At 37.4% G+C, this 24,916-nt stretch overlaps 3 protein-coding genes across 3 annotated transcripts; 2 read left to right on the top strand and 1 right to left on the bottom strand.

The window, feature by feature from the left end:
• The first annotated feature begins 238 nt into the window (after window positions 1-238).
• On the top strand, window positions 239-3,417 carry LOC113294168. The gene is made up of 3 exons (XM_026542583.1): window positions 239-285; window positions 1,412-1,589; window positions 2,991-3,417. The coding sequence occupies exons 1-3, from the start codon at window positions 239-241 to the stop codon at window positions 3,186-3,188; spliced, it is 423 nt and encodes a 140-aa protein (XP_026398368.1). The 3' UTR covers window positions 3,189-3,417.
• A 4,973-nt stretch (window positions 3,418-8,390) lies between these two features.
• LOC113295895 lies at window positions 8,391-18,319 on the top strand. Its single transcript, XM_026544228.1, has 23 exons — window positions 8,391-9,588; window positions 10,740-10,855; window positions 10,938-11,146; window positions 11,536-11,652; window positions 11,764-11,892; window positions 11,969-12,094; window positions 12,404-12,459; window positions 12,565-12,664; window positions 12,783-12,900; window positions 13,089-13,292; window positions 13,593-13,923; window positions 14,243-14,336; window positions 14,557-14,665; window positions 14,884-15,155; window positions 15,289-15,416; window positions 15,526-15,760; window positions 15,855-16,043; window positions 16,133-16,422; window positions 16,513-16,693; window positions 16,799-17,041; window positions 17,267-17,358; window positions 17,459-17,633; window positions 17,952-18,319. The coding sequence occupies exons 1-22, from the start codon at window positions 8,741-8,743 to the stop codon at window positions 17,604-17,606; spliced, it is 4,335 nt and encodes a 1,444-aa protein (XP_026400013.1). The 5' UTR covers window positions 8,391-8,740; the 3' UTR covers window positions 17,607-17,633; window positions 17,952-18,319.
• A 13-nt stretch (window positions 18,320-18,332) lies between these two features.
• Window positions 18,333-20,507, bottom strand: LOC113295897 (protein CHUP1, chloroplastic-like). Its single transcript, XM_026544229.1, has 3 exons — window positions 20,155-20,507; window positions 19,417-20,069; window positions 18,333-19,331 (listed from the first exon to the last, which is right to left on the bottom strand). Exons 1-3 carry the CDS (start codon window positions 20,378-20,380, stop codon window positions 18,690-18,692), a joined length of 1,521 nt encoding a protein of 506 aa, XP_026400014.1. The 5' UTR covers window positions 20,381-20,507; the 3' UTR covers window positions 18,333-18,689.
• Between the last annotated feature and the right edge of the window lie 4,409 nt (window positions 20,508-24,916).

Here is a 24,916-nt window from a genome sequence, read left to right as displayed (position 1 = left end):
ATACCCTTCCGACTATAGGATCTTTGACATACAGAGAAAGGTGTTGCAAATGCATGATTAGTCGGCATGGTATAAGGATGAATACCGTGCCGACCCTGTAAATGCTAATTTAAGAGATGAAAAGTCGGCAAGGTATAAGGATGAATACCGTGCCGACTCTGTAAATGCTAATTTCAGAGATGAAAAGTCGGCAACCATACCGACTGATACAAGTCGGCAAGGTCGGCAAAAGAAAACCATGTCGATTGCTGATAAAAATTTGGATCATAAAGTGTTTGAGATTGGGTATGGTTTTGTACCTAATCTCAAAACGAGTATGAGTATATATTCGGTTTGAGATTGGGTACAAAATCATACCCAATCACAAAACCCATATAATCGAAATTTGAAAAAAAACATTCTTCGATTTGATCTCATAGTTAGAGTTTTGGAAAAAGATTTTGAAATTTTTTTGGATGGACTTTAGTCGGCATGGTTCTTTAGAGAGCAATTTGATCTTTTAAAACCTTTTAGATGCCCCTTAGCACACTAGTTTGGATAGGAATAATCTGGGTATACCCAATTAATCTAGGTATACCCCTATCTCGCCAGGATTTTCATTGTTCTAATAGATGCCAAAAAATAAATAAAAACATGTACCATCATTTTAGGTTGGAGGAGAATTTATACTCAGGTTGCAGATACCGTCTACCAACTAATTTACCACTGCGGGGAAGTTTTTAAATAAAGATCCATATAAACCATCAACTCTATGCACATCTCAACCCAAAACTTAAAAATACCGACAAACAAAGTTTTTAAATAAAGATCCATATAAACCATCAACTCTATGCACATCTCAACCCAAAACATAAAAACACCGGCAAACAAAGATCGAAAACCACTTTATTTTCTAAGTTATCGAAATTATCCGACCTCTTTCATAGAAAGATAAAGAAGATAGAAATGATCACCTTATAATTTCTGCGCACTTGTCTAGCTTTGATAAATTTAGCAAGTGCATGATGTTAACTTAAACAAACTTGATAAATTTGAAGAAATAAAGGGTTAAGTGGTAAAATGCCCCAAAATGGACCACAAGGTTGTGAAAATGCCCCGGACGTTAGGCAAAAGATTAAAATGTCCCATTTCGTTACTTTTACCTTAAATAGTCAAAATTAGTCAAAATTGGTCAAAATTAATCAAAATGCCCCGTCCACTGTATTCTGAATTATCGATTTTACCCTTCGATGAAAATGATGGTAGACATTCTACACATGTCGTAATAATTTCATGAGACACGTGGCAAAATAAACGTTGACACGTACGCAATGTAAGACGTTGACACGTGGACTGTGGGCGACACCTGTACCACAAGAGTGGGTTCGTACGTGTGCTTCTAGTCTTATCTTCAGCCTTGGTCGTGTTTCAGCCACAGAAACCAGACTGATAGAGAGAGCAAGAGATTGAGAGACGGAGAGAGATTTCCATCAAAAAAAAAGACAGAGAGAGATCGAGAGACGGAGAAGAACAGTGAAGAACCAGATCGAGAAGAGAAAATAGATGAGACGGAGAAGATAAGATCCGCGTTTGAGAACATTGAAGAACATGTAATTTCCTTTTCTTTGTTAACCCCTAATTGTGTTTTACGATTTATGATTTTCGATTCGTTTGTTGTTCTTGAAACCCAACCTTGTGAAAATGGTATATGTGATTTACAAATTTAGGGTTTCTGAGACTTGAAATGAAATTAGGGTTTCAGAAGCTGTAATTAGGGTTTCAGGGAAACGAAATTAGGGATTATAATTTGGGGTTTTTCAATTTTGGCAGATGAAATTGGTTTATATGATGATTTATAATTGTGTCTCTATCTCTCTTTCTCTGAATTCTGTCTATCTCTTTTGGTTTATAACCATGGCATGGCTAAGAATGAATCTACCAAATGAGCCTTTTGGTGTGTTGATTAATTCTGATTACTGCATTATAACCTATATCTTATATGTTTCAAATTGTATCCACATAAAGATTGACTTGGTAAATTGAAGGTCCCTGACTTGAATGTGCACTAGTAGAATTAAGGGATATAATTTGTATTTTTGTATATAATTGAGTGTTCACAGTACAATTCTGTTCAGTTGGTCACACTTTGCTGCAATTGAATTAGTAAGCAATTGAATTAGGGTTTCAGATAAACAAATCATGTTCAATTCAGCATTTTGATTAGTGGGGTTAGTGGGCTTGATATTTGAAAAGTAAGCAAATTAATTTATGTAACAAATTGGGACACTCTTAGAATACTCTGAAAATTTTGATAATATACGTATTTGGAGCCATATCTTACTGAAATTATAAAGAGTTTTAGACACAACATATACGTATGGTGAGTCTATGTATGGGATTCCTGCTTTCTAATATGTATGAATTGAAGCTCTGTGAATCTTCCATTTGAAAAATATAATGGTTCATTAAAAACGAATGCCACATAAAGGTACTGAATGCATGTATATCCAGTCAGCTCAGTCAGTTGAACAAAATTAGTATGAGTAGGCGTCGTACTATGTGTGTATCACACCAGTTCTTGCACATGGACAGAATGGAATGGTAATAAACAAAATACAAGATCCAGCTCTCTGTTAGTATCAGTAGTCTTTGTGGTATAGGGATTACGAAAATTTAACCTCAGGCTTGCTACATTATTATTCATCAGAGAGCAAAGGATCATTCATAGAGATCTTTTCGGGCTTTGTTATCCTTATCCCTCACCAGAACATCACAGACACAAAATTGATTTTTGTTCATCATTGTTACTGAATTTTGATTTGTTGACGCTACAACTATGACCATATGCACCTGTTTCACGACTCCAGAAGACAGACAGATCGTTTCTGGGATTCAGTTGTTTTTTTATTGGTGCATTGTGGTGTGGTGTGCTAACCATGATATTGTTATAACTGATTATTGTTTCATATTGTTATAACTGATTATTGTTTCATTTTTGTTAAATGTTTAAGGACTTGTATTGTTTTGGTTATAAAGATGGTACAAATGGAGAAGCTTTCATGGTTGAGGTTAGGAAGAGTCCAAGACTTAATAAACAGGATAATAATCGTGTTAATAAGCCTGATATGAGACCAATAGGACTTGACTTTGTGCATGAAGAGCAAGTTATTTCTACACAAGCATCTGTTGCGGACAACCATGTGCCTTAAGAGCAAGATATTCCAACACAAGCTGTTGCAGGGAATCAAGTACAGGGGTATGTAGATGGCCAGGTGAATTTTCCTAATGTACATACAGATGAGTGTCATCCTGATGATAGGCCTGAGTTTATGTTTAAGAGTGTTAACAGTTTTTTTTATGTATGAATCCATGGTTTTAAAATGTAGACACAATCATGATTTTATTTCTTAATTCATGAGTTGACATAATTTCAGTTTATATGCGCTTTATCTTCTAATTGTGCACTTAATCTGTAGCCGTTAATTTGAAATGATGTCACTGGTGGGTAAACATATCCCTTCATCTGCGACCGTCCATTTTATAGAGTTGCCACGTGTCGAAATCTCACTTGTTTTATATACGATTGGCAGAAGCCAAAACAGTCCCCCTTGTGTCAGCTTATTTGTCATAAGGGTATAAATGTGATCTTATCACACGTGCGGATCACATGCGTGCTAATGTGACCACTTAACCATCTCTAACGACAAAAGTAACGGATTGGGACATTTTGATAAGATTTTGGGACATTTTAATTTTTTGCCTAACGTCCGAGACGTTTTCACGACCATGTGGTCCATTTTGAGGCATTTTACCACTTAACCCATAAGTAAACAATCCTCGGAACTACAAAACCCATAATACCGTCCACGAAACGTATGTATGATAAACAATATCTGAGGATGTCGACCGTCGACGTCAGAAGAAGAGTGACTATGTGGTTGCTTACTAACATTTTAATAAGAATCCGCCTACCCAAAATCGTTGACGTGTATTTGACACGAGATATTTGGTGTTTTCAACGGTTAAATTGTTTATCTGCATGCAATCTACGTGTCAGTCTTAGGTAGTCTAAGAAGATTCGTTGTGTAAAGAAAGAAATGCTATTCACCACATAGCATGCCGATAAGCACACTATGCTATTACTAGTAAGTCCCAACTCAACGACCTGTTTGTTAATTTGGAGTTTTTAAGTGGTTTTAACTCGAGATCCGCTCATCCCCACAAAATGCAAGTTATGATGTCAAATCACACAGAAACCCAACAGTAAGGGCGGAAGAACGTTCGTTGGTGTGTGTTCGGGTTTTCATTGAACCGGTTATTGGTTTTTAAGTATTTGTATTGATCAAATCGACCAGCTAAATCGGTTTGGTTTTGGATCGAACTAGAACTGTCATGTTTTGGTTTGTATCACATAACAAATGGCTAGAGAAAAAAGATATTTTCCCCCCACACCACACGTTTCAAGCATTTTTGATCAAGCGTTATTATAACCGGCTATTTTATTTTTGAAAGAGATAAATTTTACGCCTTAGAACATCGGTGTTAGGAGAAATGTCGAAAAATCAAGTGTTAATAGATTAAAAGTTGATCTTCCATTCCAGTCTTGGCCGATGATTTCAGCTGGTTTTTGGTACGGTCGGTTTTTATGCAATCCTATCAACAATGATTTAGAGCATGTTTGTTTTCACCCGATTCACCCGACTCATCTGGATCTAACTGAAGTTACGTTTGTTTTTTGAATCAGATCTGACTCAAAAACATGAATCAATAGCTTGTTAGCATGAGTCAGGGGTATTTTATCACCTAACTCAAACGAGTCCGAATCAGGGATTAGGCTTGACTCAGATTTGACCCAAAAAATAAAAAATATGACATCTGACTCGGGCCGATTCAGATTCAGACAACAAGCATGTTCTTACTGTCCTCTAAGTTACCTTGTATTTGCCAGGTAAAACATCTACACTTGTATCGGTATCTTTTGAGGAATAACTTTGAGGCTGTAAATAACGATGATCGATAAGTTTCGAGCAGTCGGCTTCAAACCCATCGTATGATTCTGGAAATTTTATGCCAAATTTCTCTTAGAATTTCCGGCCACCATGTATTTGAATTATTGCATTCCCTTTGGATAGACGGACAAACTCGAGGATCACATAATTGAAGTTCTTTTGACTATGTTATCTAAATCGTGATTGTAGGATGGAACAACACCTACAAAAATGCTAATTCTCCTTAATGACGTTTAACCTAACAGATCGATGGTACTCCCAAGATCGTCACTACTAACACAAAATCAGCCTCTATTTCATTATCAAATGGGACCTCATATATCCAAAAGGAGAACCGAAAGTGCATTTCAATGTCAATACAAAGACGTTTTCGCAATGAAGTGAAAGAAATATCCATCACGAATAGGTATATCCATACGTGGATTTTAACACTTATTTGGCAAATTGACTAGTTTTGATCTACACAAATTTCAAATGATAATGAAACCTATGAGTTCCATAGTCTTATTTCACTTGCTTTCTAGGGATGTGATTTTTGTACATAACTTTTCTTTATGTAAGACAACAATAGAATCACTTTACAAAATGATTTTACATCATTTTTTTCCCTACAACAAAAAGCACAAGGATTGCTAGCATGCAACCCTATCATCCAAAAGATACGATTTTTGGTCCGATTGGGACATTTTTGTTCCACGATCAATGTATATATAGTGGCGGCAAAATATCATTCTACTAAAAAAAATGATAGAAAATACGACCACTTTATAATGTCTATTGTTTTCCATTAATGACATGACGAAATATGCATCCTCAGATAAAGATATTTTGATGCGTTAGCTTTCCGTCAAGAATGCGAGCAGTGGAGCAAGTAACTTGCATTTGGCCTGTGCTCAAACAAGATTTTCCTTCCAGATCGTGCCATTTAACACTTCCCATCAAGTATGGGAGAGAAAGTAGCTTCATTTGGCATGCAACCAAACAACATCTTCCTTGTTTAATTTCATTTTTTTTTCTTCCAGGAATGTGATTTTCAATACATAACTTTTCTTCAACAAAGAAAACGATTTTACAATAACGTCAAAAAAATTTCCCCTGCAACTGAAGGCACAAAAATTTCCAACGTGCAACCCTATGGTATGGGTTGGGACATTTTCGTTCCATAATCGATGTACATGAGTTGCATAGCTACATGCATATTACTAGAAAGACGATAAAAAACACGACCATTTATGCATTTTTTTCGAACTTAATTGTTATTCATGACCACGATTTTTTTTTTCTTCGGATCATGAAAATTATCCAAGCACCAAAGATTCTAGATATTTGGATGGACGCTAAATGCAATTAGTAGCGTGCATTTGGTGTGCAACTTAGCAAGATTCATTCAATTGATTTTGTATTTATTCCACCCCCAATTGGATCACACACTATCTTTTTTGCAATCTAGATGATAGTAAAGGAATGCTACCTGCATAAGTAACCTTACTCTTAATTGGGGTATACAGACACAACCCTTATCTTATCTGTCAAGTACAAAGTCTATACTACGTTATATCCTCATTCAATAACCCAAAACAAAATATCATAAATTACTCTTTTCATTAATTACATTGACTAACAAACGTTAATTCAAAATCTTCAAGTATTTATTTTACGCGTAGCTAGATTTTCACAAATCTTTTTACAATCTATTACGTAATCTCTCATCTATGATAGTAATCTTACAAATTTACCAAAAACAAAAAAAAATCTCATCTCTGACAGTAAAGGGCGTGAAGATATCACATAAAAAGTAATTTTTTGACTTAGTTAAATCGAGAGTGGAAATCTAATTCGATAAATAAAATTCAGAATAACTCTAAAATCTAAAAGTAAAGAAATACTTATTTTTGGAATTAACTTTCACTTTCGGAGAAACATAATGCTTCTGGTTGCCAAATAAGCTACAAATGAATATTACTCTTAATTAACTTGTATCCCTTTCCAGTAAAGTACACAGTTCTCCCCATTCAATAACCCCAAACAAAATTTCATAAATAATAGTACTTCAAAAAAATATTATACTATACAAATAAACAAACTATATAATTCAAAACCAATCCAGTATTTATTAAAACTGTACCTATATTTCCAAAGATTTTCTGCAATCCATTTCCTAATCTTCATTAGACAGTCATGATGTTTAAATATCACGTGAGAAGTAACTTTCCGACTTAATGAAGAAAAGTTAAAAGTTATTATAACCTTCGTCAGATAATCATAGATGTTTATAGGTTGTTTGGATAACATCCACAAAGTTGCTTTTTGACTTCTGGAAGCAAAAAAAGTCAGAAATTAGTTTATGTATTCGGTTTCATAATGACTTTTAGAAGCCAAAAAGTTAATTTTTTTTGGAAGCAAAAACATTTTACTTCTGACTTCTGCTTTTGGCTTATACTTCTGGAAAAACAGAAATGCGGTATCCAAACACTATAAAACTTTCAGGAAAATCGTTTTTTTGTTTCTGACTTTTATATTTGCTTATGGAGAAACAGAATCAACTGTGCTTCTGTAAAGAAATACTCTAGAGTCTAGAAGTAAAGAAACACTGACTTCTGAAATTAGTTTTACTTTTGGAAAAACGAAAGTAATTCTACTTCTGGTTACCAAATAAACTACAAATGAATATTGCTCTTAATTGACGTGCATCCTTCCTAGTCAAGTACATAATTTATATCCTCATTCAATAACCTCAAACAAAATCTCATAAATAATAATACTACAAAACAAAAAGAAAAATACTAGTATAAAAATAGACAAACAATAGTTCAAAATCGATATAGTATTTCAAACTATAGTTATATTACCACAAATTTCTTGCAGTCCATTTCATAATCTGCAGTCCGAGATGTTTAGATATCGCGTAAGAAGTAACTTTTCGACCTAATAACGTCAAAAACTTAAAAGTTATTATGGTTTTAAATAGGGTGTTTGGATGTACACTCAGAAATTTCCTTTCTGGAAGTCGAAAAATCAGAAATAACTTTTCAGAACCACTTCTAAAAGCAGAAAACTCATATTTATCAGGATATCATGATGCATTTGTGGAGCGAAATAGTTTTATTTCTGACTTCTACTATGAATTTGCTTTTGACTTTATATTTGCTTCAGTTCTGCTTGTGGCAACCAAAAGCTACAAATGCATGTTATTATTCTTAATTGATGTACATGTACACACACCCCTTATCAGCCAAGTACACGGTATATAAATTCATCCTCTAAAATTCACTAATTACTCTTTGATTCATTTATTACATAAACAAACTCCTTAATTAATCACACACACACACAAAGAGGTTGTTGTTCCTCATTTGTCCATCTCCTCCTCCTTTATTTTATTTTATTAATTTAATTTTTCTCTTTTGTTTCCTTCCCCTCCTCCCTTTTTCTCTCTCTTCTCATCTCCTTCTTCTTCATCTTCTCTCTTTTTTAACTCAACCAAAAAACCACGATCTCCCCCAAATTCCTCCCAAACCCTAAATTTCTAGGGTTTTTTCATACAATTCACAGATTCTCAAATTCTTCGTCTATTTTGTGATTCCATCGAACGAATTCGGAGGAAGAAAGAGTGAGAGGAGGTGAGTTTTTCTGGAGTAGTAAACTGATGAAATTAGGTTAAAGAAAAGTGGTCTGATTAGAAATGCAATTAGTTGATGGAAGTTTGAGATTAGGTTTTTGAAAAGTGATGAGTAATTTGCTTGGTATTGTGAATGGCAAGACCTACTGTAATTGTTGTTTTTGTTGTTCAGTTGTTGTTGATTTTGGGGATTGTGAGTTGTTGGAAAGAGGAGGAAAGTGGTTTTTCGATTATTGATGTTGATGATGATCAGGAGGAGGGATTGGAGTTGGAGGAGTTGTTTGGGAGAGATTATTCACCACCATCACCACCACCACCACCACCACCAACACATCCACCATCACTATCATGTGAAAGAGATCTTGGAGGGGTTGGTTCATTTAATACTTCATGTGAAGTGAGTCAAACTGTTGTGTTAGAGAAAGATAGTTATATTGAAGGTAGTGGAAGTTTTCATATACTTGATGGGGTTGAACTTAAGTGCCCTAAATCTGGTTGTGCAATTGCAATTAATTTAACTGGGAATTTTAGTTTAGGGGAAAATTCGAGTATAATTTGTGGTGATCTAACTGTCAATTCGACGAATGCGTGTTTTTTTAATGGGTCGAGTTTGAATACTACGAGTTATGCTGGTAAACCACCACCACAAACTAGTGGTACACCGCAGGGGATTGATGGAGCTGGTGGTGGACATGGTGGTAGAGGTGCTCAGTGTTTAACTGATGATTCAAAGATACCTGAAGATGTTTGGGGTGGTGATACTTATTCGTGGACTTCACTTCAAGCACCAGATACTTATGGAAGTAAAGGTGGGAGTACTAGTAATGAAGAAGATTATGGTGGTGGTGGTGGTGGGAAAATATTCATGGGGATTAAACAACTTATTGAGCTTAATGGAACTGTTTTAGCTGAAGGAGGTATTGGTGGTCTTAAAGGCGGTGGTGGATCTGGTGGTAGCATTCATATCATTGCTCATAGAATGTAAGTTCCAATCGGCTCTCTTTTTATTAACTTCCCGTTCTCAATATTTAGATACTGATGACACTAATGCAAACCTATGTGCAAACACACATGCACAATATCCATTGTTTCTTTTCATATTTGGAACCATGATTGGTTTGTAAACGACAACTTAAGCTGTGAGGAAAGAGGTAACCATACCTTGAGAAATGTTTTTGGTTCTAATAGAAACAATAGTTAGTTACTGTTGACATTAGTCTGGGTGCTTGAATTAGTTTGGTTTTCAACGCTGATAGCATGTTAACAGCTGCTTAACTGTTCAGATGCATGTGTGACGATAACCATAAATAAATTACTAGGATCTACCATTCTACCAAATATAAGCACCGAAGCCCTGTAATCTGCTCGTCTGGTTTATCTATTTAGACTGCAGATGTTCATTTAGGACGTGGCACTTGGGTCTATCTTATAAATTTCTATGTCACTATGTCACTTATGTTACTTAGGCCTAACCAGATTCTCAAAAATCTTCCGGAAGGCCTTTTCACATGGATGAAACCCCTTGCTTGTTGTACAATTATTTACTCAGGGTCACTGTGATAAAATATGTGCTTGAAACTCCCTTGTTTATAAATTCGTATTTAAGCAACACCAAGACCTTTAGTAGAGAGGATTAAAACCACAATAACCTGATTCCAGATAACCTCAACTATTTGTAGCACTCAACTCAGAAGAGCTCGAGTTTTGTTTTTATTTCAATGATATTATATTATTAAGAATATGGTGGCTATGGGACTTTGTCCAAGGTAGATCATTCTGTATTTCTTCGCCTTTGAGCTTCAAAGCTAAGAAAGAGACCACGCCTCTATCTCTATCTGCAGTTTTTTACAGTGCAATTCAATTGACAAACACAAACCTTGACGTGAATGTGTTTTTGACTGGTGCTGTAGAACTTCAGATCATGATACACCTACTGTTGTTTCTCTCATTTGTAATGGTTGTGTTTGTGTGCATACTAATGCATGCTCATCATATGCTTTTATCTGGCTCACTATCTTTGTTCCAAGGGAGTTTTCTCGGATGCTATACTTGTACTGTTTCCTGCATTATGTTTAGTGTCTTAGCTTTTAGTAATGCTTTCATCTCTAAGTTTGCCAATTTATCAAGGACAGGACCGGACATGGAAAGATAAGTGCCTCTGGGGGTAGTGGTTGGGGTGGTGGTGGTGGTGGAAGAGTTGCTATCAACATTTTCAGCAGACATGATCAGCCGGAAATCTTAGTTCATGGTGAGGTTTATTCTTCTTTCTCCATGACAGGCAATCTCTCATGGTCATTTTCTGCTTCATCATTTTCCAACATCATCTGCAGGAGGAAGGAGCTATGGTTGTCCAGGAAATAATGGTGCTGCTGGAACTCTTTATGATGCTGTTCCGCGGAGCCTAATCATTACCAATCATAACTTGTCAACACAGACAGATACACTTCTCCTAGATTTTCCTAATCCACCGATCTGGACAAGTGTTTATGTTCGTAATAATGCCAAGGCAGTTGTTCCATTGCTGTGGAGTCGTGTGCAGGTCAGTGAATGGATAACACCTTGTGTGCACGATTGGCTGCTAACACAAACCCGTCTTCGTTATTTAGTTTGTTCTTTTTCTGGAATGAGGGATTTTTTGGATGAACATAGTTATTTTAGCTGCAAATTGACTTGATTAGGATATTTGGGGAGAACTTAGAACCTAGCAATGGACATGTGTATGACCTGGCCAAAGACTTTTTCAAGGTTCGCGAGTAAACCATTACATCATTGAAAAGATAATGACAACACTAGGGTAGACTATATTTTTCCTTTGGAAGTGTTTCTGGTTGGTAATTCTGCATTTATGATACCAGTCCTGCGACGTAATTAAGTACTCACCTTTTGATTTTCTTACGTTTAAATATTGATTTTCTGATACTTCTGCAGGTACAAGGACAGCTTAGTCTATCATCTGGAGTACTCGTCTTTGGGTTAAGACATTTTGCTTCTTCGGAGTTTGAGCTCATGGCTGAAGAGCTTTTGATGGAAGATTCTGTAATTAGGGTAAATTGGCTCATTATAAATGCATCAGAAGCAATTCAAAGCTTTATGTTTTCCCTTAGGTTTTATCTGGTCAGTGATACATATTTCTCTATTGTTTACATATGATTGTAGGTATATGGAGCTCTACGGATGTCTGTTAAAGTTTTCCTGATGTTGAACTCCAAAATGCTCATAGATGGTGGTGCAGATTCTCTTGTTGCAACATCTCTGCTCGAGGCTAGTAACGTGGTTGTTCTTAAGGTATCGGCAGTTCAGCCATTTCCTCATTTCATACGGCCAGTTCACGCAGACATACTAAACCATTTTTTTACCTCAGGAATCATCCGTTATTCACTCTAACGCAAATCTGGGAGTTCATGGACAAGGCTTGCTGAACTTATCTGGACCAGGAAATCAGATAGAAGCACAGCGTCTCATTCTGTCACTATTCTATAGTATCCATGTAATGTGAAGCCTCTATGCGAACTTTCGTGTTCTTTTCTTTTTTATTTGTAACATTTAATCGTCACTCTTATCACGCTTTCGTATTAGTTATAGGCTATCCAGCACCCTAATTTGTTATCTCTGCAATTGAAAAGCTAACTTCACTAGTACTTTCTCCCGTAGCATATTTTTCTGTTAGATGACTAATGCAAAAGCTAAGTTCACAAGTATTGTTTCTCATTCGTCTTAATCTGCACTAGTTTGAATTTGTCCTTGAAGCATTTTTACCTGCATGGTAATTGAAGGAATCTCTTTTGTTTATGTGAAGGTTGGTCCAGGATCTGTTTTGCAGGGTCCATTACAAAATGCCACTACTAGTGATATGTAAGATTGCTTGGTATCTTTGTGGTTTTCTGATTTCTCCACTTTTGCGATTTTCCTGTCATTATTGTATCGTTAGCTGAAGTTGCTTTTGTCTATTTATGCTAGGACCCCAAGGCTCTATTGTGAGCTCGAGGAATGCCCCATGGAATTGCTACATCCACCTGAAGATTGCAATGTTAACTCTTCATTGTCCTTCACTCTTCAGGTTTGTTTATTACTCTATTTGTTAATCGTCATTCTTGCTTAGTTCATGTACGGTGACCATTAGAGTTTCTTGCATGTTTTTAATTTCTGATTATCGCATTTGCTAATGTGGCGTGCAGATCTGCCGAGTTGAAGATATAACTGTTGAAGGTCTCATTAGAGGGAGTGTTGTCCATTTTCACAGGGCTAGAAATATAGTTATCCAGCCTGCTGGAACAATAAGTGCATCCGGGCTTGGTAGGATACCGCTCTGTTCAGGCTTTTATACTGAACCCAGTGTTCCATGTTTATGTGCATATCTTTGTTGTTGCTTCCAGCAACCCGCTTGTGGATCAACGAAGTTTAAATCATTATTTTTTGTTTGGCGCTGCATCCATTCTTCAACTATGCATATCATCTCAACGAGTCTACTTGGGTATATGCAGGTTGCACAGGTGGATTAGGCAGAGGTACTATTCAAGATGGAGTGGGGGGTGGTGGTGGACACGGTGGGAAAGGTGGGGATGGATATGCCAATGGTACTCTTTCATCAGGTGGAGCTACATATGGAAATCCTGATCTCCCCTGCGAGCTTGGCAGTGGTAGTGGAAATGACAAATCTGGTTCAACTGCCGGTGGAGGTATTATAGGTAAGATTCTGGATTGTCATTTGTTTCACAAACTCAGAATCCTTTAATATGATCTGTGTGCAGTTTGGAATCTTTCTTTATAGCTTTAACATCTCTGCAGATGCCTCTCTAGTAGAGTGGCAACGTCATGTGGTGTTGGTACCGATGACCTGAGTAACTTGTCAGCGTCGTAATTCTGTCCACCCGATAAAATTAAAAGAAATTAGCTTTAAAACCTCTGCATTTTTTTTTCTCAATGATCACAATTCACAACCATTTGCCGTTGTAAGCTTACCTTCTGGTGTTATTCTTTATTGGCAGTGATGGGTTCGATGGAGCATTCTTTGACTAGTTTGTCTGTCTATGGGTCGCTCAGAGCAGATGGGGAAAGTTTTGGACAAAACATCAAGGGATTAGGTTATGCAAACGGTTCAAATGGTGGACCAGGTGGTGGTTCTGGTGGAACTCTTCTCTTGTTTTTGCATTCGCTGACCCTTGGTGACACTGCGGTTCTTTCTAGTATTGGTGGGCGTGGTAGTCAATATGGTGGAGGAGGTGGGGGTGGTGGAAGGATTCACTTTGATTGGGCTGATGTCTTGACTGGAGATGAGTATATGCCCCTTGCTAGTGTGAACGGGAGCATGCATACATTGTATGTATTTATCATATTTTACTTTCATTTCTTTCGTTCCAAAATACTAGTATACGTTTTGCTGACTAACATATTGGTAAGCGTCAATTAGGAAGGAAACTGTTACTTTTTCACTGGCGATGACTTATTACCTAGTTTGATTGCCTGGTCATATTCACTCTGTGCCAGTTATCCACTCCACTACCATATGATACGCAAGCGAAACTAGGCTTTTAAATCCTCTATATAATTTATTTCTTGGTTGGTTATGATGTCAGTGTACAGTTGGATATTTTTTTCACCATTTTAATACAACCACTGGTCTCTTTTTTCACAATAGGGGAGGACTGGGTTTTGGTCAAGGTCATGTTGGGGGGAATGGAACTGTTACTGGAAATGCTTGCCCCAAAGGACTTTATGGGACCTTTTGCAAGGTAGCTTTTCATTTTAAAGTGAGAAGACTTCAGTATCAATAGTCATAGATAGATCGCTGGAGTAATACTTCAGTTTATTCATTATTGGTATACTTTATTTTCCATGTAACAATGTGAATAGAGATATCTGTTCAATATCCTAAGAAATAGCAGCTTATAGCTCAAAGCCATCACAGAGATTTGCGTTGTAATGTGGCCTAAATGGACTGAAATACTGCAGGAATGCCCCATTGGCACTTTTAAGAATGTCAGTGGATCTGATAAAGCTCTTTGTCGTGAATGCCCACCATATGACCTTCCTCACCGTGCTACATATACAATTGTCAGAGGTACCTTGTACCCCTAAACTATCATTATATGTTATTTTTAATTGTTGGCTATAAACTACACTGTGTCTGTGGTGTGCAACAGTCAACGTATTAGCTTATACACGACAGTTCCATCTTCCATAATGTTGTGGAGGTTAATGGCTTAGTGAAACTTGAAGCTCTGTTATCTGAAGGACATGCATTATATTTTTGTAGTAATTCTTTTTCCCTTTTAACAGGTGGTGTTGCTGAAGCTCCCTGTCCGTACAGATGCATCTCAGACAGATATCACATGCCACACTGTTATACAGCCCTTGAAGAGTTGATATATACTTTTGGTGGTCCATGGTTGTTTGGTCTTCTGCTTTCGGGTCTCCTAATACTGTTAGCTCTGGTTCTTAGTGTTGCAAGAATGAAATTTGTTGGGACGGATGACTTACCAGGCCCAGCACCCACGCAGCACGGTTCTCAAATAGATCACTCCTTCCCTTTCCTTGAGTCACTTAATGAGGTTTGTTTTGATGACCTATTCGCACTATTTTCCCGTTTTCTTTTCTTTTGTTATTATTATTATTATGATTTTTTAATTTTAATTTTAATTTTTCTTTTACTTTTGGAAGTGATTAGTATATGCCAATTTACAGGTCCTGGAAACCAATAGGGCCGAGGAATCCCAAAGTCACGTGCATAGAATGTATTTCTTGGGGCCTAATACCTTTGGTGAACCTTGGCATCTGCCCCATTCTCCTCCTGATGAAATAACAGAAATTGTGTATGTTGATTACCTATATTTCTCTTTTCTTACCTGAGCAGTTGACTCGGCAACCTTTGACTCTTCGTGTCATTCTGTTCATTTACTGTTCTTTTCTTTTCTTCCCCAGATATGAGGATGCGTTCAACCGATTTGCTGATGAAATTAATGCTTTAGCTGCTTATCAATGGTGGGAGGGATCCGTGTACACTATTCTGTCAATTCTTGCATTCCCGTTTGCATGGTCGTGGCAGCAATGGCGAAGGAGGATTAAATTACAAAGATTGCGGGAGTTTGTCCGATCAGAATATGATCATGCATGCCTGCGTTCGTGTCGTTCGCGTGCTCTGTACGAGGGACTTAAGGTTGGCTTTACTTCTCCTAAAGATCTTTGTGACTATATATTCTGGAATTTTTAAATTGTGGATAATTGCTGAAGTTGGATATGCTTTTCTGTAGGTTGCTGCAACTTCGGATCTCATGTTAGCATATGTGGATTTTTTTCTTGGGGGAGATGAAAAGAGATCCGATCTTCCTCCTCGTCTTCATCAAAGATTTCCAATGCGTTTAGTTTTTGGAGGCAATGGAAGTTACATGGCTCCATTTTTGCTTCATAGTGATAACGTTCTTACTAGCCTGATGAGCCAGGTTTGTTTTACAGTCATGTGTAAGAAACCTTGATTGAATGATTCGCACTTTAAGTTCATTTCATTAACTTGTTTCCTTTGTCAATGTAGTCTTTTTCTTCAACCATTTGGTATCGGCTTGTAGCTGGATTGAATGCACAGTTGCGCTTAGTTCGGCGTGGACACCTAAAAAGGACATTTCTTCCTATCCTTAATTGGCTTGAAACTCATGCAAATCCTGCTTTGAGTATCCATGGTATACGTGTTGACCTTGCGTGTTTCCAGCCAACATCTTGTGGTTATTGTCAGTTTGGACTTCTGGTGTACGCAGTTGAAGAAGGATCAGAACCAACATCCATTGAGGGTGTAGATAGTGCAAATAGAATGGATAAGAATAAAAGGTTTAGCTTTTATCTTCTATTTTTCTTAGCAGAAGTTCTATAGTGCAGCCTTTATCTTCTGTTATATTTACTTTGACGTGTACCTTGCAGTGTACAAAGTATTCACAATGGCCGTCTCCCAAGCCATTCAAGCAGTGAAAATTTGGTGACGCATAAAGGTACCTACGGAGGGATTCTAGATACTTGCAGCTTACATTTACTCAATGAGAAAAAGGACATATCATATCTCTGCTCTTTCATAGTGAACAATACAAAACCAGTTGGTCATCAGGTAGCTTCTCTAGCTTAAAAGTACATTACTATGCAGTCTGCATGTTATACAGCAAAATTCTAGCTGAATTATATAGTTGTTAACATGTTCAATATTGTGTTGCAGGATCTTGTTGGTTTGGTCATATCAATACTTCTTTTAGCAGACTTTAGCTTAGTGTTGCTTACTTTACTCCAGCTGTATTCTATTTCGCTTCTGGACTTCTTTCTATTTTTATTTGTTCTACCCCTTAGTATATTATCTCCATTTCCTGCTGGAATCAATGCTCTTTTTAGCCATGGACCAAGGCGATCCGCTGGTCTTGCACGTGTGTATGCTTTGTGGAATATTACGTCCTTAACCAACGTTGTAAGTTGCTCTTACCATTTATAGTTGGGCTGAATATTAATAATATTTGAAGTTCAGCACAGAGAACAGTTGCATCAATGTGATAAATCTGCTAGGAAAGTAGTTGAACTGCGAGTTAAATGAGGATGTAATAGTCCGTCCTGTTGATGAGCACGCATACTTTTCAGTTTGGTACTATCTTTTTTTTTACCTCTTCTTAATTCGAGACATATGTACTTTACTCAGGTGGTAGCCTTTATTTGTGAATTTGTCCATTACAAGACCCAATCATCATCAAGCAAGAAATCCCCGAACTTTCAGCCCTGGAATTTTAGCATGTGAGATTTCTTTTCTTTCATTACTTTAGTTGTTTTTTTCTTGCTTTTCATAAATCTTGTTTTGCGTACATGGTGACCGATTCTTTTTGGGTTACTGCAGGGATGAAAGTGGATGGTGGATGTTCCCCACCGGTCTGGTGCTTTGTAAATGTGTCCAGGCACGACTCATCAATTGGCATGTCGCCAATCTAGAAATCCAAGATCGCTCGTTGTATAGTGACAACCCAAACTTGTTCTGGCAGCCGTGAGTGATAGATAAAATATTCATTAACCAGGTAATGAACGTAATCCACATTCTGATGTTACATTATTTTATAATTCTCAACATTATAATTAAACCAACACACTGGGGAACCCTCTCGTCCCATCTTATAAAGTTGCAAGTATCGTTATAACGATTGCAATAGCCGAATCTTCCCCACCAGAGTCTCCGTAGTCTATTCACATTTTACTGATTTTTTCTGCAATTGTTCTTTTTTAATCTGTTTGTCTCATTTCTTTTCTCCAAACTTCCATATGTAATTAGTTACCGTCAGTTTGTGCTGTAATGAACTTGTCGATTAAGAAGGATGTATATAAACTTGTATCTGCAGGTATACAGTTAAGAGAGAAAAAAAAAGAGAGAGAGAAGTAATGGCAGGGACAGTAAGAAGAGAAGACGACCTTAGAAAGCAATCGATCCGCTGTTACAGTATACTCACAAGGCTATATATATTTTTGCATGACATGTACAGATACATCAAGTTACTGTAAATTTGTAATTTTAGTCAGAGATGGAATGCATGTTCTTTCATGTGATTTTGCAGTATAAGTAACTCCATATCTGACGCCAAATTTGGCACTGGTTTTTTGTAAGGCCAAATTGATCCCATCGTCATGTTTTCACCCCGGCAGCATGAGATCTGTATGAGTTTGTTTTTGGTTCTTGTAAATGATTCATAAGAGGTGCTTATGTTTCTCAGGAGCTGGATTCCTTTTTGACGATACAAAATTATGTTCCATAGCACAGGTATTAGCTACTTCTACAGTTACAATGAATCAATGAGCTAAAAATATCACTGTCGCCCCTTCTGTTTGATTCTCTGGATAACTCTTTTCAGCCTTCTGGAGATGATGTTTATTTAGGATCTGGTGATAAACATGGTCAATTGTAGGAAATCTTTATCTTACATCCTCCTTGATACAGATTGTAAGCAGCCTATGTAGGCAACAGTAAGTCGACATGAACATGTAAAACTAACTAAGATCACTCAAAATTGTCTGCAATGGTGTAGCTCTGATGCTATGTATAGCTTGCTCAACTTGCTTGAACTTCAGGAGTTAAAACAAGTTTATCGCTCTTTATAGCTTCGTCTCCCTGGTCCTGTGAGTCTGCTAGGTAATGTTGGTCTAGGTATATTAGGTGCATGAGCACCAGACATCGGCGAGCAATTGCTTCCGCGGTCCCCTGAGAAGATCGACCTCCTCCTCCCTGGTGGTAGACTGCTTGTTGTAGTACTTCCTAGTGATGAAGTTCCATCGGTATGATCACTCCCCTTGTACAGCACTATATTCTTGATTTTCCTGAACAGTTTAGCTCTTCGCGATTTCTTCATCTGAGCTGCAGAGTAATTGTTGTCAAATGAAGAAAACTCATCTATCTGTCCTAATTCCGGTATATTGGATTCCGACTGAAAGTCCATTGATGTCATACTCTGACCAGTTGCCATTTCCGAATTCGCATACTCCAGTATCAGTTGCTTGGCTTTCCCTTCCGATCTCGGGCTTAATGTCTTACTCAAGTCCCTTGCCAGAAATTTACCTCGTGGTGCTTGGTGGTTTCGAAGTTCATACCGTAAACAAGCATTTACCCACTTATAATACACATGTTCTTTAGCATCTTCACTTTGTTTCTTCTGCAGGTGATCTATTTCCTTCACTAGTTCGCCATTTTCTTTTCTCAAACGGCTATTAGTTATTCGCAATGCCTCTGCCTGCAACAAATGAACAAATAGTCTCCGTTAACAGAACAGTAATGCAAGAAAACCTGAAGTATTTGTAAGAAATTTAATGAAATACCTCTGAAGCACTCAAAGTGACATAACCCTTGGGTTGTTTTGTCTCCAATTTTTTCAACATATCATAATTTTCATACGTTGAATTATCTTTCGGTAATTCGTTTAATTTGTTGTCGAAACCATGTGAAGATAATATCTCTTCTTGTTTATGTTCGGCATCAGACTTGATCTTCCAGTTTAAGAGTTTTATGGTTGCTTTTGCAGATTCAAGCTCGGCCACAACTTTTAGACGGTCCGCAACTTGCTCTTCGAGTCGTCGTTTATCAGCCAACAATGACTCAATCTTGAGACCAAATACTTTACTTTCTACACTATTAAGTTTCAATTGATTATGAATCTCCATAACTGCATTTTCTTTTCCTTTGAGTCCATAATGCTCAAGCAATTGGATCTCAATATGCTTCTCTTTTTCTCGAAGATCCTTTAGCATGTTAGTGAGCTCTAAAATGTCATTCTCAGAACCGGCTTTTGTTTCGCTTCCTGGCTCCTCAAATTCTTTCCTTGGAGATACACCAGTGTTGGGGTTAAAGTCCTTGAGCAAAACAAACTCTTCAAGCAAGTCATTGGCATTTTGAGAGATTTCTGTAGAATCCGCAGCAGGTTTCAACAAGGACGGCGACGTACCCTGGTTTATTCCAATCTTATAACTTTCATCTGAATAAAACAAGCATAAATTATCAGCAAAAACCAAAAATCATACACAAGAATAGATACAAATGAAAGCAAATGATCCACCAACCTGGAAAAGGCGTGCGCGAGGAACTATATCGGTTCGGACGTGTTTTTCTCATGGCATGAATATAAAGGAATCCAACAGCTGAGATAGCTAAAGCTACACCTAGTTTATAAAGTAAAGATGACGCTGCTCTCTCATTGTGATCGTACTCTTCCTTTATCATCATCCACACCGAATTTGTCATTTTTTCTAATGGCATATTGTACGTAGTAGAAACAATGTTCTTCATTTCTCTCTTCTCTGAATGCAAAAATTGGCAAAAATCTGCTTAGGCACCAAGTGCAACCTCTTTTATTTGCATAACAAAGAAAACATAGATTTTTTCTGCATTAGTATTATTACTAATGGTTGATAATTTGGAACTTAGCTAATCCAGACAAAATGAAGAACCAAGATATTTTTGATGGATAAGAGAATGAAGATATTTTTAGGCTGAAACTTAAAGTCACCAATTATTTTGGATGGCAATAATTGTGTGGACAACCATTTTAATCGCAATGACTAGTCTATAGGACCAATTTGCACGTCCGTCCATGAGAAATTGCATCAGCCATCATGTATGTGTGACGGAAACTTTTCATATGGTTGATTTGGACCACTCTTTATAGATTGAAAACAACATCCAACATCAACATAACTTGCCGACTAGCTACTCTCCCTCAGCATTGGCAGAGCAGGACAAGGCGGAAGAAAATTTTTCATTGTGTAAGGGTGCACTAGGTAAAAGTTCCTTCGCTGCTCGCTTGTAATGAAATGAAACTTGAACATAAGAAACACTTTTTTTTTTTGATTGATTGAACAGCATTAATTTTGTAGAAAAATCTTTTAGATTCCGTAGCATGCCTATTTTGCTATATTGCTTGCTTGTGTCGCCTATTTAAGACACACCAATGCGTTGATTATAATATGAGATTCTGTTTTTATGGCATATAATGTGTTAATTAACTAAGAAATATCTTTAGTCTATTTGCCTAATTGGATGTTCTTTTTGATATATATCAAGTGAGGTCTTAGGCTGTATGTAGCATACGCATTCTATTCCAACGACAATGACAGTTGAGAATGTTCTCCAAGAAAATGAAGAGCATGTTAATTGGTTCGTTTCTAAATTATTAATTCATTTGGAAATATGTTGCATGGGAAAGAAAATATTACGTAGCATGTACATGATACATTGTTGTATCACTTGTTAATATATGGTCAAGATATGATATATCTTGACATTATTGTGTTTGTTATTTGGTTGTAACTGCATATATATTCTTTCTGTATATATCCTAGATATTGTTAGGTGTATCTTTTATTTGCCTTATCTAGTTGTTAGGTGTATCTTTTATTTGCCTTATCTAGTTGTGTAAACATGTATAAATCAGGCTTTTGCCTATCAATGAAGATACAGAGAATTATTCTCACAACTACATTAGAATCTCTATGCTCATGTTCATCACGGCATCAGAGCTAGGAAAGATCTGAGAACCAGTTTCCGCTGCAATACAATCCAGAGAAAATACAACCCAGAGAAAACATAGTAATCATGTCAAGAGAAGATTCTCAACCTATCACTGTCCGTTTTGATGGAACCAATTACAATCACTGGTCATTCCTCATGAGGAGTTTTCTTAAAGGAAAGAGTATGTGGAAGTATGTCGATGGTATAGAAAAGAAACCTACAACAAGCAGTTCTGTTGAAAAAGGGAAAGAAAATGAAACACAGAAAAAGGATCCAAAAGAAGAATGGGAGATTAACAATCACAGGATTCTCACTTGGATTGGAAACACAGTCATTCCTTTCATAAGCATGCAACTTACAAGTTTTGAGGTAGCCAAAGATGCATGGGATTTTCTTTCGAAAAGGTACACCCAAATCAACTTTGCTCAGAGGTATAAACTCGAACAAGATATTAGATCTATGAAACAATCGCATGATCAGTCTATTTCTGTTTTTCATTCTGAGATGTCTTTAATCTGGAATCAATTAGCACTCATGGAACCAATATGGACCGTAGATTTGGAATTGTGGCAGAAGTATAGAGAGGAAACACGTTTAGTTCAGTTTCTAATGGCTTTGCGTGATGAGTTTGAGTCTGTTAGGGCATCAGTCCTTCATCGTTCACCTCTTCCCACGGTGGAAGTTGCTTTGTCTGAACTTATTACAGAAGAAACAAGGAAAAGAATCACACCGGAGATATCAGGAGTATTTGTGTGCCCTCACGATCCACCCTAACAATTTTCCAAGAAACTCAAATGCTCAAGTGCAACGTGATATGTCTCAAGTACAGTGTCATAACTGCAAGACCTTTGGACACTTGGCAAGGAACTGCAATCTCCCATCGGCCAATACATCACCTGCTGCCACAATACCTGACACACCCACAACACAGTGTGGGTATTGTAAGGAATTTGGTCACTCATCTAGATTCTGCACCTCACCAACCTCAAGAAACATGAGAAGGATCAATGCTAATGGAGGAAACAAATTCAATACACCTACCAGATTTACGGCAGCTCCAGTTTCATCTGCAACAGATCCATATGCAACATCGACAACCTCATCTGCATTAGTTGTACCTGGTGGTGGTTCAGCACCAAACCTTGCTGATATTCAAGAGATGATTAAAAAGCACTCTCAATTGGTAACAACCCTACAGCTGCATCTGCCTTCTCTATCTCCTCAGGTATTTATTCAACAGAATGGTTTCTCGACTCAGGAGCATCAAACCATATGACTTTTAATCAAAAGTTTTTTGAAAGTCTTCATCCTGTCATCACCCCTAAGATTCATACTGCTGATGGATCAACAGTAACTGCAAGTCATATAGGCTTGGTCAACAATTCAAATAACTTCTATGTACCAGATGTGCTTCTTGTTCCAAATATTACAATGAATCTTATTTCAGTTGGTCAACTGTGTGATCAAGGTTATAACACATATTGTTTTCCTTTTGGTTGTGCTATACAGATCTCAAAACCGGGAAGCTAGTTGGGATAGGCCGTAGAGTTGGTCGGTTGTATCTCCTTCAATCTCTTGCTCTCTCAGCGGAATCTAAAAGTCATGTCGTAGCTGCTACTCCCCCACTGACCTGTGTCAATATCTCCCTTCATGTCTTGGCATTCTAGGTTAGGTCATGCTTCCTTTTCGTCTTTCATATATGATCAATAAGGGTTTACTAGGAGATACTCGGTTAGATAAAGAACCAAATTGCATCTCTTGTAAACTGGCAAAACAACCAGCTCTTTCTTTTAATCTTAGCACTTCTGTCTCAACTGAACCTTTTGCTCTTATACATTCTGATGTCTGGGGTAAATCTCCAATTATGTCAAAGGGAGGTGCTTTGTATTATGTCAGTTTTATTGATGATTATTCGCGTTATACATGGGTATATCTATTCAGCTCTAGAGCAGATTTTCTTAAGTTATATGTTGATTTCTCAACCATGATAAAAACTCAGTTTGGTAAAGTGATCAAAGTTTTTCGTGCTGATCAAGGAGGGGAATATATTTCCAATCCATTCAAAGAATTTTAAAAACCCAAGGCACCATTCTTCAACTGTCATGTACTGAAACTCCAGAACAAAATGGAGTTGCAGAACGTAAACACCGTCATATTATAGAGACAGCTAGAACTCAGTTAATTTCTGGCTCAGTTCCTTCAAATTTCTGGGGAGAATCAGTCCTTACTGCAGTCTACACCATCAATAGAGTCCCAACAACTGTCATAGGAGGAATGTCACCTTATGAGCGTCTCTATGGTAAGAAACCAAACTATTCTGAGCTTCGAGTCTTTGGTTCAACTTGTTTTGTACTCCTTCCAGAACGTGAACGTCATAAACTTGGTCAAAAGAATGTCTTGTGTGTCTTCCTTGGTTATGGTATTGAACAAAAAGGGTACCGTTGTTATGATCCAGTTAATAGAAAGCTTCGTGTCTCTCGTCATGTCACATTCTGGGAGAAAGTTCCATTCTGGTCACTTCCAAGCAGCAAATCATCATCTTTTGAGTCTTTCACTTATTCTGATCCATTTCCTAGTGAATCCAATCCTAGCACTTTTCCTATATCTACTCCTGAAAGTCCATCTCCTCTAGTTGTTGATCCACCAAATACGGATGACCAAGACCACTCTACGACTCAACCTAACAGTGCAACTCAGGAACGAGATCCTGATTCTGAAGAAAATTCTTTGCCACCTCGCAATCGAAGACCACCAGCTAAGTATGCAGACTATCACTGTTCCTTGTCTTCTATTTTGTCATTTTATGAACCAAAAACATACAGAGAAGCTGCAGCCATTCCAGAATGGCAAGATTCAATGGATGATGAATTGGAAGCACATGCAGAGGAGGCACATGGGAAATGGTGGACCTTCCTCCTGGAAAATCAGTTGTTGGAAGCAGATGGGTCTATAAAGTTAAGACCAAGTCAGATGGTGAGTTTGAACGATGTAAATCACGAGTTGTTGCAAAAGGTTATACACAAGAGTATGGTGTTGACTATGAAGAAACATTTGCACCAGTGGCCAGAATGGTTACAGTTCGTACATTACTTGTGTTGCTGCAGCACGACAATGGGGGTTCATCAAATGGACGTGAAAAACGCGTTTCTTCATGGTGAGTTACAAGAAGAGGTTTACATGCAACCTCCTCCTGGTTTGCCTCATGAACCTAATCAAGTATGTAAGCTTCGACGGGCATTATATGGACTCAAACAAGCACCTCGTGCTTGGTTTGAGAAGTTTAGCAATGCAATTCTCCAGTATGGCTTTACACAA

Source organism: Papaver somniferum, chromosome 7, assembly GCF_003573695.1.
Source record: "Papaver somniferum cultivar HN1 chromosome 7, ASM357369v1, whole genome shotgun sequence".
NCBI classification, from domain to species: Eukaryota; Viridiplantae; Streptophyta; class Magnoliopsida; order Ranunculales; family Papaveraceae; genus Papaver; species Papaver somniferum.
Note: the sequence above shows the minus strand (reverse complement) of the source record. Positions and strands in the feature narration are given on the sequence as shown.

Excerpts from the sequence above, each read along its gene's own strand:
- LOC113294168 (XM_026542583.1), top strand. The coding sequence starts at position 239 with ATGTCGATTGCTGATAAAAATTTGGATCATAAAGTGTTTGAGATTGG. Across the intron at positions 286-1,411 it reads CATAAAGTGTTTGAGATTGG|CCACAGAAACCAGACTGATA; the intron begins GTATGGTTTTGT and ends GTCGTGTTTCAG. Across the intron at positions 1,590-2,990 it reads TTGAGAACATTGAAGAACAT|GACTTGTATTGTTTTGGTTA; the intron begins GTAATTTCCTTT and ends TAAATGTTTAAG.
- LOC113295895 (XM_026544228.1), top strand. The coding sequence starts at position 8,741 with ATGGCAAGACCTACTGTAATTGTTGTTTTTGTTGTTCAGTTGTTGTTG. Across the intron at positions 10,856-10,937 it reads GCCGGAAATCTTAGTTCATG|GAGGAAGGAGCTATGGTTGT; the intron begins GTGAGGTTTATT and ends CATCATCTGCAG. Across the intron at positions 11,147-11,535 it reads TGCTGTGGAGTCGTGTGCAG|GTACAAGGACAGCTTAGTCT; the intron begins GTCAGTGAATGG and ends ATACTTCTGCAG.
- LOC113295897 (XM_026544229.1), bottom strand. The coding sequence starts at position 20,380 with ATGAAGAACATTGTTTCTACTACGTACAATATGCCATTAGAAAAAATG. Across the intron at positions 20,070-20,154 it reads CTCGCGCACGCCTTTTCCAG|ATGAAAGTTATAAGATTGGA; the intron begins GTTGGTGGATCA and ends TGTTTTATTCAG. Across the intron at positions 19,332-19,416 it reads TCACTTTGAGTGCTTCAGAG|GCAGAGGCATTGCGAATAAC; the intron begins GTATTTCATTAA and ends CATTTGTTGCAG.